At 39.6% G+C, this 21,646-nt stretch overlaps 1 protein-coding gene across 1 annotated transcript in view; it reads left to right on the top strand.

The window, feature by feature from the left end:
• dcc (DCC netrin 1 receptor) overlaps positions 1 to 21,646 on the top strand; it is a 355,407-nt gene that overhangs the window by 298,122 nt on the left and 35,639 nt on the right. Inside the window, exons 26-27 of the mRNA XM_080303632.1 lie at positions 9,597 to 9,746; positions 13,923 to 14,219. Of these exons, the coding sequence (XP_080159758.1) occupies positions 9,597 to 9,746; positions 13,923 to 14,219 (447 nt within the window). The remainder of the gene's footprint in view (positions 1 to 9,596; positions 9,747 to 13,922; positions 14,220 to 21,646) is intronic.

Raw genomic sequence — 21,646 nt, 5'->3', positions numbered from 1 at the left:
CAGAGGACAGAGTGGAGGGGAGATCTGAGGACACGCCAGTGACGAGGGGATGAGCCTGGGAAAGACAAAATGAGGAAGGAGAGGCAAGCAGCGAAAAACTGGAAGAGAGTTGGCAAGATGAAGTGGAAAAAAAGGAATGTTGCTGTGAAACCTCAAAGATTCGGTTTACAGTGTGCGACTCCAGCAGTGGCTCTGATCAGATCAAATGAGGGGTTTCACAAGAGCAGCTTCAGCCAGTCAACACGGCTGTGACTGTAAAAGTTTTACCAAAGACATGATTGCATTTGTACTTTTCTTTGTCACTCACACTGATTAATGAGTACTGAGCCATTAAATTCCGTGTTCTACAACCACCTAATGGAGTCTGGTGAAGTTAAACAGCAGTTTACGGTTGGCTGGTCAGCACAACTTTAATTTTAAAGACGTTTATTGTAATGCATACCACACTATCTAAAAACAGACCCCTAAATTCTGCACTCTGTTTGGATGAATTTAAAGCATTAGTCTGTAACAGTGAGTCATCAGTGTAGAAAGAATAGCTGGAGTTTGATACAAACTGAGTTTTCTATCTCATTCACTACTGTTTTTCTCCAGATATCATCGTATCTCAAAGATAATTTGGCTATACCTCTTTAGGGTGTTATTCCCTGTATCAGAACTGGCTGTTTTCGATATTAAAATACTTCATTTAAAGGCACATTCTGCAAAGAGGTCTCTAGTGATCACTGTTGTGTAATTTGGCAGATTTGCAGTTTTAGAAATGATTCTTTGACTTAAGTACTCTAACTCATCATAATTCTCATGGAAAAAAACAACAAGTTGGTAGCACCTTGTAGAAGCTTTTCAGTTCATAGCGTAAGGCCCTGTTCCTCTCAGAGAAGACTGTGGATAAAAGGAGCATGGCCACCGTGACATCAGCAGTTTCACATTATTGATATTACCATCTTTTTTAATATTATAATATTATCTAATATTTGAGTATTTGGAGAGGGTCTGCGATACATTGGCAGCCTGTCCAGACTGTACCCCAGCTCCTGCTCTATGAAAGCTAGAATAGGCTCTAGCCCAACAGTGAGGGACCAACATCCCAAACAAAATCAGTGACTTTCATTGATGCCTAGAAATGTCTGTCAGCTATCACTGACTGACTGACTGCGTCAGCAGTTCCCTAAAACACAAAAGTTATGGTCATAACCCAAAATGTAGGTTACAGTAAGCCAACACAACCAGCACTCACAAACATGAAACAGACCTATGTCAAACACCATCCCTTCAAACAGCACACAGCTGATGGCTTAGCCAAGGCTGAGATCTTAATAGAAACATAAAGTCACTGTAATGCCCCGGTCTTGCCACTAAAAAAACCCACCCAAATGATTACCTCTTGTTACATGATTTAGGAAAGTACAAACTGACGGTCAGGATTAAAATCCTTTACTTAAACCATTTAACACCATTAGAAGAATGTTAACTCTGGTTTAAAGGGTCAGTCCAAGTCATCTCCTCCAGTATTTCTTCAGACATGTCATGTCCCTTCATTTTTATCATACCCCTTTTGAAGCTCTTGCAGTCCTTAATTACACCAGTCTCCTGTCATTTCCATAAGACACCTTTTAACTGTAGCACTTGTGAAGTCTCTAAAGCCGTCTAAGACTATGTCAAATTCTGTTTGATGTGCATCACCCTCGTCGGCTCATCCTCGCACCAACTCTGTCCCACTTCCAGAATCGCAGTGACACCTCCTCCTGTCCCAGCACCCATCGCACTGTGGGTGGAGTTCATAGTGTAGGCACTTGATTTTAAACAGCTGTTTGTATAAAACTGTTTCCTTTCACCATGAGGTTGATGCAGAACATCTGCAGAATCTCTGTGATACCAAATTGTGTCTATGAACCAGTTTTGTGCACAGAAGCAGGTTGTCTAATTACGGTGTTCTCTCTCTGTGGAGTAAATATGTTTTCAGTCACATCAGTGAGCAGAATGTTTCACATTGTAATTACCCTGCTCTCAGTCTGGCTGCATGTCTTGAAGGATTTGTGTCCTCTTTTCTCTCTTTTATTTCTTCTTCTTCTGATGTGCAGTTGCTGCTGTTGTTTAACCCAGTTGTAACAAACTGGAGTCACTGAGGTGAAGCGTAGCATCCAGGTTATAATGCTGTGTGGTTATTTCTGGAGAGAGTGAGTCAGCGGCCAAGTGATAATTCTTGTTAGCATGTGACAAGGACTGTGAGTTTACATAAATGTGGGTGTTTGTGATATGTGGGTCACCGTAAAGCAGGAAAACCCTCTGGCTTCCTCTGCCAACACTCAGACCTGTTTCCTTTTTATTTTTTCCCTCTTCTTATCTTTTTTATTTGCTGTCATGTTTCACATTTCATACATTTTCCTTTTATTTTATTGTTTTTTGGAAGTTCTGTCAAAGACTTCTCTGTTCTAAGCTGTGGCACTGCATCTTTTAGAAATACCGTTTCTCTTTCTGTAAAAATAGAAAAGCTTTAAGGTATTTTTTGTTTTTGGAGAGGGAAGTTAAAGACAATACTGAACTGAAAAACACTAGAAAGTGGACGTTCCAGTCATAGTTTATAATACAATTAGTAATCTGTTTAAATAGGCAGCATATTTTTGTTGGATTTAATTCACTAAACACCTAAAGTATATCAAAAATCACGCTAACAGTTCTTTATCTTCAAATTTGAGTGCATATAGTTAAAAATAAATCTCCAGTGTTGTGCAAAACTCTTGAGCCACCCTTCATTTCTTTATATTTTGCTTCCAAGGAACCAGGCTTTCTTGTGATTTTTTTGAAAGTGGTCTTGAGATATGATTTTCTTTCAGAAGATTTTCTTTGCGTATCGGCTGCTTTTTCACTGATGTTCAGTCCACTCGGTGTTTTTCGTTTGAGCCACTTTGATATATCAATCATTCAAGCATAAAAATGCATCTGTTTCAAAGCATGAACCAGTGTTTACATATTTACACATTTTAATAAATCACTGTATCTATTTCTCATTTTCCTGTGTAATTATAAAGGAATTCTGGTGGAGAGTCCCAGATTTTAAGCCATATGCGAATGTTCCCAAGAGGATCATGGACCCCTATTGATCCTCTACCTAATCACACGAGCCAAGGTGTGAAAAAAGGTGTGGTCACAATTGTTTTTACTGTGTCCATGATGCTCTTGGGGACACTTCCAATAGGGCTTAAGTTGAGGAGCTGAGACTTTCAGGTGGAGCTTAGAGTATAACTACTGCTCCTCCACATCAAAGCGAGACAGTTGAGGTGGTTCAGGCATCTGACCCAGGATGCTTCCTGGACGCACCCCAGGTGTTTTGTATCAGTTTTACCAGTCGGAAACCCCGGGGCAGACCCAGGATACGCTGAACAGATCGTGTCTCCTGACTGACTTGGAAAGGCTTTGTTGTGCAGCAGATAGGAACTGGAGGAGGTGGGTGAGAAAAGGGAGCTCTGCTTAGACTGTTCCCCAAGGAACCCAGACCTGAATACTGAATCAGGGCTAGAAAATGGATGGATGGATGGAAAATCCTGCACAAAAACACACATGTCAATAAAGGTTTTTAAATTGAATTCTAACTGTCAAAAGAGACAGATGGCCAGTTTTCTTCTCCAGCTGCTTCTTCCTCTTTGAAACCCAGAGGTTATTACACTAAACCATCATCAATACCAGCATCGATCAGACAGTATTGATAATGGCAGGGCTGTGATCAGCAGCTTTAGGAGGTGTGTGTGTGTGTGCTCATTTAAACAGAGTCAGGGTTTCATTACAGCAGCAGGACGACCAGAGATGAGCAAGTCTGGTCAATACACTTATTGGCGGAGAATATTGATGAGCTTGGTGCAGTGAGGTGGGGAGCTACAGGTTTATGGAGGTTTTGTAAGAGGGTGAGAAGGAGGCCAGAGATAAGAGGAGACAGAAATACAGATAGAGATCACAAAATGCTGAATTTTGCATAAGAGAATATAAAAAAAATGCTGTTACATGAAGTCACGTAAAATTAACAAAGTAAAAGTCACAAAGGCATTAAATAGAAATAAAAAAGAAGGAGTGATAAAGAAACCATACAGAAAGAAAAATATTGAGCAAAAACAGAGACAAGAATGGATAAAAAGTTTGATCAACAATGACACAAGCACACTGAAATGAAACCCAAATAAAACTGATAGAAAACTGTGAGAGTGAGAGAAGAAAGCCAGACCGGAGACACAAAGACACAGAAACAGCAGGTAGAGGTAGAGATCATCTGACGTCTGCAGAGCAGAGATGTTACAGCCGGTTTTAAAAAAATGAAACAGAAAAATATCGAAGAAGCCTGGAGCTCCTTTAGCTTAAGCAAAATGCAAGAGACATAAACAAAGAGAGAAACAGTGTGGACCCTGCAGGGGTTTAAGAATAACGCACGTTCCACCAAATCAATTACAAACAATTTACTTAAATGTTCTCAATATTTCCCCCATTAAATAAAAAGCAATCAAAGCAAATAAAAAGTCTACTAGTGCAGTCACTACTGTCATGCATGACATTACAAACACCGAAAGTGTGTTGAAAAGCTATTTACAATTTCAGTCAAATTGCCTTTTTTGTTAATTTAATGTGCAAATGTCCCTGATGCATTTGTCAGTTTGCAGCTATCTTCATAATGAACGTGTCAGTTGGATGTTCACTGACACTGATTTTATTCTGTATTTATTTCTTTCCTGCTAAAGTTTTCAGTCATGGTTGTAGTTTGTTTGAATGCTAACACGGTTCCTTTGTTTACTGCAGCCTGTCTGCAGTCATAATAAGACATTTTTAAATTCTTTTAATTTAAATCAAATTTATAGCACAAGAGTTTGGTCCTTGCGCTTCCTGAGATATCCAACATGCCTCACAGACAGCAAGCCCTAGATCTGTTGGAACTCCACCATCCCTCCTTTTCCTCCTCTCTAATCCCCTCCCTGCCCGTGCTGGCAAATTTTTTGGAGCAATCCTTCTACTCATGCCTTCAGGACTTCTCAGTCCAGGCAGTCATTCCCTTGATGGCTTACAACCTCCTTCAAGATCTAAGTTGCAATAAATCTTTCTTCATCATCTTTTTTCGAGTCTTTGCCCAACTGGGGCCCGCTGACTTCTGTTCAACAAAATGTTCAGCAAATTGAGGTTCCAATGACACGAGATAAAAGACATACCAACTCGTGTCATATACAACCATATGATATTTTAACCAAGATCACTACGTTTACCTAATCCTGATAAAAAGTCCTCTCTTGCCTTAATCTTACGACACTGATATAAGATTTGTGTTTTGTGTAACTACACCAGATACTCGTTGTTGACAGCGGTGAAAACTGTATCTGAATGTTCATAAAAAGTTGTCTGCATACACCAAAGCAGCAAAAAACTCATTGCCCCGAAATGCAGAACTGACCGCCACAGTAAATCCTTTGTGCCGGTGGCAATAAGACTGTATAACTCTTCCACAGAAGCTTCTTCTTTTAAGGCTGCGCTCAGGACCTCTTCAGAGGAAGCTCATCTCTGCTGCTTGTATTCTCTCTTATCCTTACAACAATAGACTGGTACCCATACACTTCCCCATTATTTGTAAAAAAAAAAAAAAAGACCAGCAAGACTTGGGAAGCACTTCATTCCCAACCATGAGTGGGCATTTTGGCCTGCAGGAAGTGTACAACTTGATAAAGCCAACAGGGCCAGGTCACCTGAGGTCACCAGATCAGAAAGCTCCACACAGAAAATCTTTAACACATGGTGAAGGGATGATGTCCAGCTCTGTCTGGGAACTAGTCTGCCCCTAGTGTATACCAAGCTCTCCTTTTGGTTGCACAAGGACTGAGTAGTCTGTAGCAATGAGCCGAACGCTCCACACAGAACACCCCCTCAGGGACTTGTTGAACACAAATCACACGGAGATTGGTTGGGCAAAGTCCTGCACACCGCCCAATAACTTTGAGAGGGTAAAGAGAACTCTGTATTAAAAGTAATGAAAAAAGTACATTTGATTCAATATTTTATGAATCTGTGTAATTTACCATCCGTGGTTTTTTTTACACTGACTGAAACTCAGCAAGTCCGCCAGCTATACAGTTACACTGCTCATTTGTCATGCTACCATCTGAAAAGCTCCATGCCAGTTTACACAATTTATTCTCATTCAAGTCGAATAAGTATATTTCACAAAGTGTTGAAAATATCAATTTAATAATCTTCACAATTATTATAATGACTAGTAAGAAAAATATCTTTATAAGCATTGTTATTCCCCAGATCTTTTATCTATCCACTTTTGAGAAACATAGATGAAAACAAAAACGGAGAAAACTGTTTACAACAAAATGTTAAACCTTGGGTCGTGTTTCTTTTTTCTTTTTTTGGATTGATTTCCTTACAGCAGGCTGGTGAGCCTTTAATTCAGTATTACATTGAAAATATCTTTGTAGAAAACAGAAATGGGCTGTTGCAAATGTTTTCTTTTGAACACTTTTTTTCCTTATTAAACATTCATTTATATTCAGAAACACAATGCTGAATTCACCTCCAGCCTGAATGGAGGTGCGTAAAGAAGACACAGCTGGAGAGAGACAAAGAGAGAAATATGTGCACACACACACACACACACACACACACACACACACACACACACACACACACACACACACACACACACAAACAAACAAACACTGACGGGTGCCTCTTATCTTTTAAACAGCTTGGAGAAGCAGTGTGTGTGTGTGTGTGTGTGTGTGTGTGTGTGTGTGTGTGTGTGTGTGTGTGTGTGTGTGTGTGTGTGTGTGTGTGTGGACCTGAGGCAGTGTAATCAGTCTCAGTGAGTTTGAGTCCCTGCAGTTTCCTCTCAAGGTCACAATATGAACTCTATTGGCTCCGACTGACTGTCTGCTTTACAGTCGGTGGGACTGTTACAGGGCTGCTGATAACATCATTAACACTGTGACATTATAAAAAACTTCTTCCACCACAGATCGTACTTCTTACGCTTCTCCCTTTCTGTCCGCTGGCATAGCTCTTTGGTTACCATGGATATGTACATGCAGGTGCTTCACTGGTTGCTGTTCTTCAGTGCAGTGAACTTCCAGGTCTCCTAACTAATGAATAGCTGCGAAAAAGAACAGTCTGTACATGGTGAAAAACTATCTTTGCTGTCATGATTTACAAATACTACACCTGGATGATTCAGGATAGTTAGTGGAGTTTGAAATGCAGGTTTTCATACAGAAAAAAGAAAATTTATGTTAATAGCAGCAATAATAATAATAATAATAATAATAATAACAGTGTTTAGAATGATATTAGAATTCTGCTGCTGTTTCTTTTTTGTGATACTCAGAATCTGAAATGTAATGTCTTCTAACATGTGAATCGTGCTGTGCAGCTTTACAGTCATGTCAAAAGTTGTCTCAGGTTTCTCTCCAGTACCCTTTGCTTCATTAGCTTAGAAAATGACCTTTGTAAGTGTCTCTGATTGCTCTGGGGGACTCTTTGCCCACTCATCTTTATGCGTTGCTTCTTTGACATTCTGCCATTCTCATAATGTCCCATCACAGAATTTAAAGTCTCAGCTTTTACTAGAATATTGCAATTTGAGTCTTTTTTTCCAGCTATTATGTTGAAGAGTTTGTGCTGTACTTGGGATCATTGTCATGTTGAGTGATCCTACTGTGCTAAGCTTTAACTGTGAGATGCACTGCCTCACATGTGAATACTTTGGTATAGTGAGGAGTTCATGGTTGAGTCCTGTGGCTTCAAGAACAAGCTCCAATCATCACCCCTACACCACTGTGCTTGACGGTTGGTATGAGGTGTAGTTCATTGTGGCCACACATTTCTCCTGATAACCCTTCCAATGATGCCATACTTGTTCAGTCTTCTTCAGTTTGCCATTAACTTTATTTAACCTGCTAACTGATTCTTGATGAATCCCAAATGTAGATTTTGGGTTTTGTTTGGAGTTTCTCTGAGGCTTGGAAGTTCTGACCTCTGGGTGAATTTGCTGGAAAAGATGGAAAGACAAAAACGTATCCTTTTATACAGATGCTTACGTTTGCTGATTACGTGAGTGATTAGCACTTGATTAGCATTGGGCTGGTACTCAAACTCCTCCTTTTTCACAGGAATGCATAGAGTAAACTGACTTTCTCACATGACTGCACATAAGATAACTTTCACTGAATGTCTACTTGATACCATGAAACAGATAAATGAGATCATTTGAAACTATCCAGCACTATAACATATACAGCAGGATAACCCTAAAGTAAGGATAAATTGGTGCCATGTATCCAATTGGACAAAGCCTAAAACAACTTCTCAGTCAGTGTTGTCACAGTCTACTCAGCTTTACTCTCACATTCTGTTTTTTCTCACACAAATAAGCAACCACAAGGGTAAAAGAGTTAAAACTTTTCATTTAAAACTTCATCATACTACGGAAGCGTAGAGCTGCCACCCAGGCAAAAGAAAAATACAAGTGTATCACGTTATAACGTGAAAGGTTTATTGTTCTAACAAGATACTTTTCCTGTTTGTACAATATACTATCATGTTTGTACAATATACTTTTCACGTTTGAACAACATAATATCACGTTATTACAATATACATAATTATCACGTTCGTACAATATAAATATTATATTGTACAAACAGGAAACGTATCTTGTTAGAACAATAAACCTTTCACGTTATAACGTGATACACTTGTATTTTTCTTTTGCCTGGGTGGCAGCTCTACGTATCATACACCAAAACTTTGTGTGAAAAAAAATTTCATTGACAAAAAGAACAAAAATATTTTTTTAAGTCCACTCGCAAAACTGACTAAAATTGAAATAAAACTTTTAGAAAATCTCTAAAGTTTGACTTTTTAAAATGTGTAAACCTAACAAGTATGAGAAGGCGTTTCTGCATTTTTAATGAGACCAAGGTTTCCACATGATTGTGAGTAAAACAATATTTTTTAAATACGCTTTCTTTCCGCTGACAAATATCCTCGTATTAGAATTAAGATTAAGAAAACATTAATGGTCAAACTAGGCATGAGCTAAAATGAGCAAACACACATCTGAAATTGAAAAACGAAACTGAAATAAACATAAAAACTTTCTGTGCAATGACTAATATTGGTGGCCCTGACTCGTTTGGCTCTGTCGCTGGTTTGCTGACTCCTGTGCGTGTCTGCTCTGTCACTGCTATCAGCCTGCTTCTTTATACATCTGTTTCAGTGGTGCTCACAGTTTGTTTTCCCACTCTGACTCATGTATCGCTGCCTCATCTCTCGCTGGTTGAGTTATGTGATCAGTGCTGTGTGTTTGCTTGTTCGGCTTCTGCGTGTTTGCCGGCAAGATTACACAAACACCGCTGAGCCAGATTTCATGACGGTGGAGAGATGCAGCACGATCAAAGGAAGAATCCGTTGAGTTTTGGTCCGGATCAGTTCTTCATAAGCTTTATAAAAAAGGCACTGGCATCGGTGGAACGTGAAATCGCAATCTCTGTGTGGTCTGCAGGTTTACTGTCTCTGTTTCAGTGTGGGTCACTGGAACACTCACCCTGTTGCTCTTTCTGTTTCAGCGGTGGTCAGTGCCATCCCGGTGCCAACCCTGGACTCCTCGCAGTATCCTGGGATTCTGCCTTCTCCCTCGTGTGGCTTCACTCACAACAAGTTTAGCCTGAGACCAATGCCTTTCCCCAGCCTGACTGTGGACAGAGGATACACACCAGGTACTTTGATGCCATTACTATACTTCTAATCGTGCTGCAGCAAAAATAAGCCTGAAAAAATTGCCACTGCTCAGACAACAGGTAGCTCTGTGGCCAGGAGGCAACAAAAGGTGTGAAAGAAAACTCTGATGTCTGCTTTCTACACTTTCTTATTTCCATGTGATATGTTTAGATTAACCTTTATGTTATGTTGTGCCAACAACATAAACTGCTGTAGTTTGCGCAGTCAGCAAAGGAGATTTCTTCCTATGTATATTTATAACTGAACACTGAGGCCAAGAAACACATTGTTGGTTACCAATACTAGTTCATTTTATTTTACCGTCAAATTACAAATTTCTTCTTTCGGGTGTCCAGCAGTCATGACATTACAGGTCTACATTTACAAATGTAGAGGATGTCCTCATTCTAAGGGGCTTTTGCATTACTAAAAGATCATCTTGCTAGTTAAGACATGTAAAACGTATAAGCTAATCAGTGACACAAAGCAAATTTTAGAAATAAAATATTACAAATATTACTGTTGTTCTTATGGGAGTGACAGTTGCAGTGACATTGTAGGTAAACTGCTTTGTTGTACATTGAATGTGACACATGGGAGAACCAAAGCAACAACATGATCTCGCACTTACAAGAGGATGATGAAATGAACGTAACATATATTGGATTTGTTAGGAATCTTTCTGAAAAAAACATATAGACGTTCATAATTGCTGTATATGTGATGATGTTCGTGCACATTTTAGTTCAGTGACATACAATATATTCATGGTATGAACTTGTCAACTAAACATGAAACATTAAATGTTATTATTATTATTATTAAATTTTTTTGCTAACCTGCAGATGTTTGAATGTATGACAGACATCTGTTATATTAAAATCAAAGAGCCATACTTATTTAAAAATAAATATTTTGCCAAAGTAACGGTGATCAAATAGTAAAAATTTGAACGGCAGCAGTGAGGGGGCGGGGCCTAATGATTTCTCAAACTAATATGAGAGAAAAACTAAGCACATTAACTTGCTACATCTGTATATGCTAATATTGTTGTTATGCATGTAGAACTGTCATAGATAGAAGTAAACATGTAACTTTTCCAACTGTTTGCCCACTGTTCATTTCCTTTATCTCACTGTTGTATTCAAGTCTCGGTTTGCTGCAGGGCTAAATGGTAAACGGCATGGTGGGGAGCAGTAATTCAGTAATTCAATAATTGGCTAATTCCTGGTTGGCTCGTATCAGTGATATAACAACAGCAGAGAGGCAGAGTCAGTGGACGGCCTGACACAACACGAAGGTTGATCGCTGCTGGCAAAGCACACAAGAGTGGAGGCGGGTGGGGCAGCTAATGATAGAGAAAGGCAAATATAATGAGAAAGCTGCTAATGAAGGAAAAACGATAGAGACGTACACGCAATGAGATTCAACAATGGACTCTGCTGATTATAAAGGAAAAGATAGAAGATTAGGGCCAGAACGAGTCAACTATGTTCCCCAAATAACATAGACAGTAGCAATACCCAATCTGGGAGCTTTAGACTCTGCTGCTATGTGGCTAATTAAACTAAGACATTGATCCCTGTAGAACTTCTTAGATAAATTTAAGTCAATTCATTAGCATGGTAAAACACTGAATCCTCCCGAATCTCGATGGTTACACCAGCATGCTCTTTGAATCCAAATGATCCAATTCATCTGCTTTCTGCTCTGAACAACTTAATGTTTATGTACTTTATAGCTCTCCTCTTTTTCAAGTAGATGACATTGTCTCAAAGTTTTTTGGAATATTGTAGGAGGAAATTTATGTACATCCTTTCATGCATGCAGCCTTGGACATGATGACAGAAGCTGCGTGGTGTGGCTGAAATAGTCCCACCATGTTCATATTACCATACCATCTCATGTCACATGACAGTATTTTGGTCATGTGTTAAAATGTAACTATTTTCTCTTTTTAGTCCAGGCTTACATTGTGTGTTCACTCGGTGCTAACCCTAATTCATGTCCATAACTCTAACCCAAGTAGAAGCACTTTTTTGGGAAAAAAAACAATAGTTATTTTAATTTATCAGATTAACTGATTGTATTTTTTCGTCATTGACAACATGTATATGGAGCATATTTTTAAAATGACATATTCTAATAGTACAGGGTTCTGATTAAGGTTAGGACAATCACTAATGATGTTCGAGACCATCTGTCACTGGTTAGAGGTGAGGAAAAGGAGACAGGACAGATGTTAGTAATTAAAGAGTAGTGAGGAAAAACAAAATGAACCACTTGCTTTTGTTTTTTTATTTTGTTTTTTCCCATCATTATTTCAGCACGTGTTTTTGAGGGGTTTAGTAAGGGAGTCATGTTGATGTCCTCTTACGAGAGTTCTCAGTGGTGGATATTAAAAATGTATGCCTCAGACTTTATGCCTCAGTTCTTTGAAAGATTTGATAACATCAGACTCATAATCTTTTCAAGGCCTTTGAAGGTGCAGCGAGTAAATGTAAGTGTCTGCTCTTCCTGGCAAATATGGTTACCCTGTATTGCGCCGTACTGACACATAAACTTTGGTTCTTTTAAAGATTTCCTCATGTCATACAAGGTTAAGCAGATTCTTACTTTAAAGAAGTTATGATACCTGGGTGTAAAGAACATTTTAGTGCCATCATTCATTTCTTATTTTAGTGTCCTTGCTCTGGTCTCCATTTATTACCGGAACATATAACCACAGAGACTGCAGTTTATTTTCTGTTATTTAAACCAGGTTATCAGTTTTTCCTGAGTCCCTGCACCGTACAGTTACACTAACACTGCCATATGTAGCATTTCCCCTACAGTCTAATTGTCTAAATGTGAAGTTTCTCAAATAACCATCTTTTAATATAACATTTACATTCCTGTGAGTTAGCCAAATGAAATGAATATTGTGTTTCTTGCTATTCGTTTTTCCTTTAAAGGCATTTGGTGTTTTCAGTATTCAAGTGTATTCATGTAGACCTGCGAGTCACTATTTTAAAAATCCATTTTATTTTTTGCAGTGAATTGTTATGGAGAATGTTACCAACTTTCCTCCTGATAGAGGAGGTAATGCTGTGTTTCAATCTGGAGATAATGCAGATGTATTTTCTTCAAAACTAGATTCTTGGAAAAACACAAATTATTGTTTCTTCTCATCGTCTCTCTGAGCTTTTTGAAAGTCTTCTATTTTTATGTCTCGGTCCCCTCTTGTCACTTTTTTCCTCCCCCTCTCATTTTTACTCTTTAACTGCGCTCACGTTCCTTCTCTCGGCTCTCCCTCTACATTCTCCTTCTTGTCTCAGCTGCTTAATGAACACACAGCAGCTCTACATACAATAACCAGCTTTCCAATGTTCTCTCTGATCAAACTGGCTGTTGTTACACAAGCAGGAGTTTCATCTCTCACGACACATGAGAGTCAAGTTTCTGCACGCTGAAGATTTTTTTTATTGTCTTTTCCTTTAACAAGAAGCTCTTCTCCTTTTTTCCTCTCATATGTGTCTTTGACAAGATAAAACAGGGTTTCGCAGTGTGGAGAAATTCATCCAGCAGAGAAGCACCAGCATGAAGCTTCACATTCAACAAGAAACAGAATAAAACTAAGACCTGGCAGGGTTTCTCTATGCCAGAGGAGGAGATTGGCATTTTAAATAAAGTGTTAAATTATACAGATGAGATTTATTAAATTTTAAAGACGACTGGATAAATGACAAGCTGTAACTTCGTGAGAGAAGACAAACACAGTAACTGCAACACAGTAGTGGAATTTCAACAAGTTTAAGGCCCAAATTTACATGTTCCCTCTGGCCCATTGTGATATTTATTACTACTTGAGTGTAAGGATGTCTGCTTTTTAAAGGATAATGGACAATTACTAGATTGTACTTGCCTTGTAGTGCCAAAGAACACAATTAAAATTCAGCACGATCTCTTTCCAGAATTTATAACCGTGTTACTCAGACTTGTTGTGATTAGTCTGTCTTTTCTCTGACCGTTCTTTTGCTCTTCGAAAATGGCTAATAGGATATTTTGTCTTTTCTCTCAAATTCCCCTCGCTAATATTTCTCATCTCTTCTTAACCTCGCATTGAATCTTTTTTTTTTTTTTACCTCCTTCTTGCTTAACATGCTACATCTGTTTATCTGCTTCCCCATTCTTAGCTTTGTCCACAGATGCCTCCTCCAATCCTCTTCTCCAGCAACAGCCTCCAACACAACAGACTGCTCCTCTCCTCCCCGGTTCCTCAGCCCCGCCTGGGGAGCACCTTCCCTCGATAGGCCCAGTCCCGGGTGCAGCCACTGCAGCGGCAGAGGAGGCCCAGGGTGGGAGCGGTCGGACCATCCCGACAGCCTGTGTGCGGCCCACCCATCCACTAAGAAGCTTCACCAACCCACTGCTGCCACCACCCATGGGGACCATCGACCCCAAGGTGTACACTTCTATGCTGCCACAGTCCAGTGAGTACCGCTGCTTAATGCATGTGTTATGACTAATAATGTAGGATTTCTTATAATGGACCAGGACTGATTGTAGTGTTCTTGGCAGGAATAATTTTCCTGGAATCAGCAGCTAAACCTCTAGTGGCTGATTGAGTTTTCAAAAATGCTCAGATTTCAGTCTAAATTGTTTATCTTTTGACTTTAGATGATTCTGCTGGAGTTTCTTTCTGTTAAAAGGGAGTTTTTCCTTTCTACCATCTCCAAGTGCTTTCTCATAAAAGGTCATCTGATTATTTGGGTTTCTTTCTAGTACTGTACAGTCTTTACCCAAGGAACTTTATATTGTAGACTGTTGTTTTGATTTGGTGCACTGAACTGAATTATCTGATTATAGATTATCAGTGATTGTTGTTGTTTCTTTGCTTAAGGAATGATGGATTCAATTCAATTTTATTAATATATTTAGATTTTATTGACACCAAATAATAACAACAGTTGATTCACTGTGCTTTCTAATGTGATGTAAAGACCCTACAATAATACAACAAACTCTTCTCTCCTGGGCACACGTGGTGAAGCTGAGAGCAAAGGACAGAAACTAGCACAAAAGGACATCAAAATAAAGTAGAGACTGTTACTCTGACCTAAAATAAACTGAGTGGATGTAGGTGAATAAAATATTCTTTAACCTCCTAAGACCCGAACTCTTCCACGGCATGCATTTTTAATTTCTCTTTGATATTTGAGCATATTGGGGCCCGATGAATGTAAAAAGAAAGAATTACCAGATTTTTTTGTTTTTACCTTATTTTTGTTTTTATGAAAAATAAGAGCAACATATGAGGATATTTGTTTAAAATTTTGATAGAACAGTAGCAGCATATCAGGCCCTTGTAGAGCAAAATTGAGTATTTTGGTCTAAATAACCCAAAATGTGATGTCCACATATGTGGACGCCAGGTCCTAGGGGGTTAAGTTAGTATATTCATTTTCTTTCCACCTTTCTTGGAGAGGTACAAATTTCCATAACTGTGGCAGACCACGCAGCCAATCTGCAACAAATTTCTATAAAAAATAACACCATTAATAAAGTTTTTATAAAGAAGATTAGAGTAACAATTGTCATGTAAAGCTGTGAATTATATGTGTAGAACATGTGTTTAAATTTCAAAATATAATGATTAACCAAAGCGCTTGTGCTCTGTTCTTTTGCATTAAAGTGTCCGTAATTCTTATTGATTCCAACTTATGTATATTTACTAGAATGAAAAGGTCTTTGAATCCTTCACAGTACAAAGCATGCTTAGATTATGAAATGCCAACAGCTTTGTACCATTCCTCTACTGAACCACTAGCAGCACAATAAGTAAAGTTTGTCTTGTAATAATGACACTTTTTTTAAATTCCTCTTCTGCTTTGCGTCTGCAGCCGGTCCCTAAGATGCAGCCTCTTGCTGATTGGTTTGTCAGATTCCAGTGACTTTGTGTTTAAGCTGGGTCTCTCTAGTGAGCCTCTGTGCTTTGCTTAATATTTTATTCAGGGAAGTTGAATGCATTAGCCTCAGGCTTCTACACTGTGTGTGTGTGTGTGTGTGTGTGTGTGTGTGTGTGTGTGTGTGTGTGTGTGTGTGTGTGTGTGTGTGTGTGTGTGTGTATTTGTAGAACGATATACTGTAACTGGCCTTGACATTAGCCAGAGGGTTGGATCTGATCTGGACCGACCTTCCTCTGTTCTTTCATTCACTTTTTATGTTACCTGTCGGTTTCTCCATATTCCATATATCAAATCTCCCTCTCTCTCTCTCTCTCTCTCTCGCTCTCTCCCTCTCTCTTGCTCTCTCAGGCATTATGTTTGACCAAAAAAAATGTTGGTCTCATGGGAATCAGAGTCCCCTCTGATTCTTTTTACTGGTGTTCTCAGTCAGTCACCATGTTGGATTGAAATATCTTAAAAATATGAGCTGGGTTGAAATTTTTCACAGTTATCCAAGAAGAACAGAAAATAAAACCTCCCGGCTTTGCTCAGTACCTGATTTTTCTCAATGTCTGTCATCAAAACTCATTTTTGTGGCTTCCTGGCAAAGAATTCAAGCAACGCAGCGGCTGTGAACCTGTCTGCGCAGTTGTTGAGTCCCGCCACATCTTAAAGACCTCACAAGATGATATTATTCCAGTAAAGCAGTTCACTCTCAGACTGCAGGCTTACTTGTAGTTCTAAAGCTAGATAAACAGGCAGAGGCTTCAGCTATTAGGACCCTCTCCTGTAGAACCAGCTCCCAGTGTGGGTTCAGGACAGGTGTAACAACTTTGTAACAGGCCCCGGGGTAGATACTAGGGGTGCAACGATACACAAAATTCACGGTTCGGTTCGGTTCGATACTTTGGTGTCACGGTTCGATATTTTTTTCAATACAAAAAAATGTTCATGCCTTTTTAATTTGTCATTTATTAAAATTATAAATATATATTTTACCTCAAAAGTACAGTTTTTAAATTTAACCCTAACCCTTGTGCGTGTTTTTTATTTTGACAGCGAATACGCACCTGCGGACCACTTATGTGCAGCCCTGGTTATTTAGCTCGTCATATTGCAGCCACAGAAATTCTTTTGTCCATGAAACCATAAAGCTGCACTTTCTTTTTGCCTTATAGTCTGATTTGTCATAACTTCTCCGTTTTGTGGTAAGCTTTTCTTTGGCTGTCACTTCTTCACCCTGACCTGTCTTATTTGGCTCAGCAGAACTAAAATATATATCTGTCTGTGAAGGTCATCGTAGTCAAATATATATCCTGCTGCTTTTACACCGCACTCACATAAGCTCAGCGATTCTCTGCGCGATCAACCTCTCACATGTTTAAGCTTGCTGCTGGAGATTTCACTTGTCATGTTTGCATTGTAAGCTAACAATTAATAAGACGATGTCAGAGGAATTGGTGCACAAATTATCATCACTCACAGATCAGTGCTGTCGCACTCTATACACAGTTCACGCGATTGCAAAGTGAAAGCAAAAAAACAAGCGCAAATTCAAACGCGATTTCAATATTTCACATATTGACAGTGGCTCACCGATGCCAATGACATAATTACCCAGCTACATTTCTGAAAGAATGCAAAAGCATTGACATATATTTTTCCTTCCTACAATAGCCCGACGGGCAGGGAAGAGATAGATTTTGGTAGCCCGACTAAAAAAAATCGCTAGCTCCAGGACGTTGGGCTAGCGATATTGCGAGCCCTGTATCTGATTGAGGAATCACTCATCTTTGGAAAAGAGAGTTTATTACAGAGAAATGTCTCTTTCCAAAATAAAAGCTATACTATCCGCTTCTTCTGGGCTATATTCTCAGCAGCATATTAAACATATAAGGAGAATCATGTGCTAACAGCTGTCTAAATGACTCGGCTAAAGTTAGTAGCATGCTTGCTTGTTTTTTTCTGCTTCCACTTGTCTTTGCTCTAGGATGATGTCGGCGTGAATGTGCAGTCATATTCGTTGTGTTCCCACTAGTGCTTTCAGGTTAATCTTGTTGAAATGACCTTAACGCCACAACACGGCAAATCTCCGTTAACGAGCTACCGCGGATCGCCCCGTGCATGGGGCTAGACGGCCAACACTTAACGAGCTAACTGCGCTAACACACTAGCTCCCACCCATGTAATTGAGCATTGCATGGCACATCCAACATACTGTTTTACTTTAGTCCATGACTCGCTTACCTTCAGGGTCATACGTCACATGAAAACCAAAATAATTCCAAACGCCAGATCTGAATGAGGGTGGGGGAGGTACATGTTGCAAGGAGAGCTTAACTTCTGTCTCGCTAGCTTGCCCTGCGCTCTTCCTTCTGACGATGCTGTCTGTGTTGAGCGCTCAGTGAATCTGCGTTCGACTACTCCGCCTAGGCTGCACTGTCGAGCCTAGGCGGAGTAGTCGAACGCAGATTCACTGAGCGCTCAACACAGACAGCATCGTCAGAAGGAAAGTTGATAAAATAAATTAAAAATTTTGTATTGTTCGATACATATGCGTACCGAACCGAAAGCACTGTATCGAACGGTTCAATATCGATACGAATATCGTTGCACCCCTAGTAGATACCCAAGCAAACACACACACACACACACACACACACACACACACACACACACACACACACACTGTGTATAACAGAAATCAAAAGTAACTGTAGCATCTTTCCAGCTTCCGATCAGCACCATGGACAGCAACTGGGTAACACAAGGTTTCCTTTATGATTTATAGTCATGGCATGTTCTTCAACCACAAGCTGAAACAGATTTAACCTCCCAAAAGTCATTAAACACAAGTGGAACATCTATCATCATGGAAGAAAGAGATTATTAACCACAGATCCTGACGGGCTAACTGGGCCAGTTCAACGTAATAAACAAGTACACTCATTTAGTTTTTCTTTTTGTTTGGCTTATTAAATGTCATTCACAACGCGACTGCACCGACTCTATGATACATTTGCCCAAGAACAAATTGTTGCATAGCTGACATCAACTGGTCACAGACCTTTTCCATAAATGACAAATTTTCCTCAAATTTCCACAACTGTTTTTGTTTTTTTCAGTAGGTTCAGGAGAAAAACATCTCTACTTTGAAAAGTCATACTTTCCATTTTGACAAAGCTAATGGTTATGGCTGCCTCAGGTCAATCATTGCTTAGTTATGCCTCTGGGTGGAATGGAGACTTCCCATAATGCACTGAGCACTTTGCAGCCACTGTTAATCCGGTTGTTCAGTCTGACGTCACTAGCCGTGTCTGGGTCTAAACTCCGCTGCAGGTCCATATATCAAACGATCACTATGGCATTACTGAGAGTTGAAGAACTGTCTAAAGTCTTTCATCTTTAATAAAATGATCAGCGTTCTGCTCTACCAGGTGTAACAATTGAGTTTAACATCCAGGCATCCATGAAAACGGAATTTATGATATTTAACGGAGTTAGAAGTTAGCAGGGAGTTAGCTCGTTAGCTTCTATCTAAATAAAATATAGCATGTCCTGACTGCGGGGTTTTGGAAACAAATTAAAACGTACAGCTCTGCTATCACTTCCAGCATAAATGAAGACAGAAAACTAAACAGCAGTGACGTTTGTAGGGTTACTGAAGTTGGGCTAGCTGGTATATAATGATGTGCTATGTGACCGCTAGCGACACAGCTATGTTAGCATAATATAAACAAGCTAACTTTTTTTCCACTCGATAAAAGTTAACGTGAGTGTTCTCGGTGGTCAGGAACAAATGTAATCGCATGGCAGGATGCTGTAAAAGGACAAAACTTCAGCCAGGAGAACAACTGAGATTATTCATCCACAATACGAGGTTAGTCATTCATATACTGCTGCATGGGCTGGGCTGTAGTTACATGCTAAGGTTTTAAAAACTGAGCTTAAATAAATGATTAGCGGTAATAAAAGCCGAGGGAGGTCAACAGGGATCACTGACTGTTTTAGGAGCTTTTTGAGATCAAATAGAAGAAAATACAAAACATTAAACATGTTAACAACACAAAAGCCATATTAAACGCAGACTACTTTAGACCCGGAAGTAGGATTCGTCGCGTCATCACTGAACAACCGGATAGCATTAGCTTTAGCTTTACTCTCTTCTATAGTTTGTGTTGTCGTCCTGTTTGCTGTTCCTGGTCTCTCTCTGCTTCTCTTTCCTGCTTATCTTTTGGCTCAAACCCCAACCTTCTACCTGAGGTCTCTTCCTGTGAAAACTTATCTTTAGATTCTTGGCCCTCTTGGTCTAATGCTGTAAGGTCTTTGCTTTGCGATATAAAGCGCCTTGAGACAACTGAACTGGCACTATGTCAGTGAAATAGTTGGAGAGGCGACTGAGACGTCAGAACTCTACAGGTGGCACTAAAGTGAGTTGTCAATCAGAGGTCAGTCACTTGGCTCGGGGATGAGATGAGTACCTCAGCAACTGCTCATCTGACATTATTTCACTTGTCGTTGCAACAAGTCACTGAACTTTATTGACTATCTCTGGTCTCATCACTCCTGACTTCTGCCCTTCTGAGCTTGATCAGCAGTTTCATCGTGAATGTCAGTACCCTACAATAAAGGTAAATAAAGTCAAGCTAACTAATATAATTTCTAATAATCAGGACTTCTCCCAGCTGAATTTTTAAAGCTCTGGTTAATATTAGATTGCACATCACTATGTGGTTCTACCATGTCGTTTTAAAACTTGTAAGTCCAGAAAGTGTTCCCCATGAGATTTTAGAAAATGAAGTATACTGGAGGCAAGAGCACCACTCCTCTTAGACATTCCCTAATTCCCTCTCGGTTTTCTTTACTTTACTCTTTCTTTGTCCTTTGTCTCACTTGTTCACTGTCTTTTTTAGCTCTTTCTGTCCCTCTGCGCCTCATCCTGTCATACTGTCTCTGGTAGCCTGCAGCAATGAGGAAAGGGGGGGGGGCGTCTTACAGTACATGTGATCCCTGGGCTCCGTTTGTATGTGTGTAGCTGTATTTGTTGTGCATTTCCTCTTTTGTTAGGTGTGTATCACCTCTGTGTGTGTGCGTGGGTGTATACAGTTCCATTATGGCTCTGTTTACATGCCCAGGTGGCCTCAGATTAACATTGATTTTTGGCTCCTGGAAATCTTTCGCTGAGAAATCGCAAGCCTGGGGCGACAACTCCGAGAGACCTGCCGCTCGCCCCGTGACCCCGCCCACCCTTACTTTAGCCTCCTCCCTACAACAGAGCCTCAAAGCTAGGCAGCACTACCTCTATTCCCCACCCCCCTCCAGGGAGAAAAAACATACCAGTGAGCGATGGCTTTTGATGTTCATTGTTGGTCTTGTTTGTGTGTTTATCCAGGTCTGAATGACTCCCTGGGTGAAAATAATGAGATGTTTTCATGGTATAATTGGATTGTTTGGGTGAGACAGAAAAAGAGAGAGGGGAAGAGAGAGCATGTGATGGAGCATGTGTGAGATTATGTAGTTTTCTTTAGATCAGGGGTGTCAAACAATGCAGCCCAGGGGACAGAACCTGTGCACCAATGGGCTAACTGGAGGGGTTCATAAAACATGAAGTAATTGCTTGCTTTTTATTTTAGTAAAACTGATTATTATTGCCAGTATGTTGATGCCAGCATTAGCCTGCTAAAAAAAGTAAAAATAAATAAAATATTTAATTTAAAAGCATTTCTAGATTTAAAACTCCTTCAAAAATCCTAAAGGCATAAAATAAAATTCTTGTTTTACTTACAAAATTTCTACATGTGGAGGTTTTATGCCTTTCCACTGTGATCTGTAAATTTAAATGTGCATGTCATGGCAACAAACTCCATGGATGTGGAAAAACTGAAAATGTACATATTAGGCTTATTAACCCTCTCAGGCTCAAATTAAACTTTTTGTTGCTAATGCACAACCAAGTCCTGCAGTGGTACTTC

The sequence above is a fragment of the Astatotilapia calliptera genome, chromosome 7 (genome assembly GCF_964374335.1).
Source record: "Astatotilapia calliptera chromosome 7, fAstCal68.1, whole genome shotgun sequence".
Classification (NCBI taxonomy): domain Eukaryota; kingdom Metazoa; phylum Chordata; class Actinopteri; order Cichliformes; family Cichlidae; genus Astatotilapia; species Astatotilapia calliptera.
Note: the sequence above shows the minus strand (reverse complement) of the source record. Positions and strands in the feature narration are given on the sequence as shown.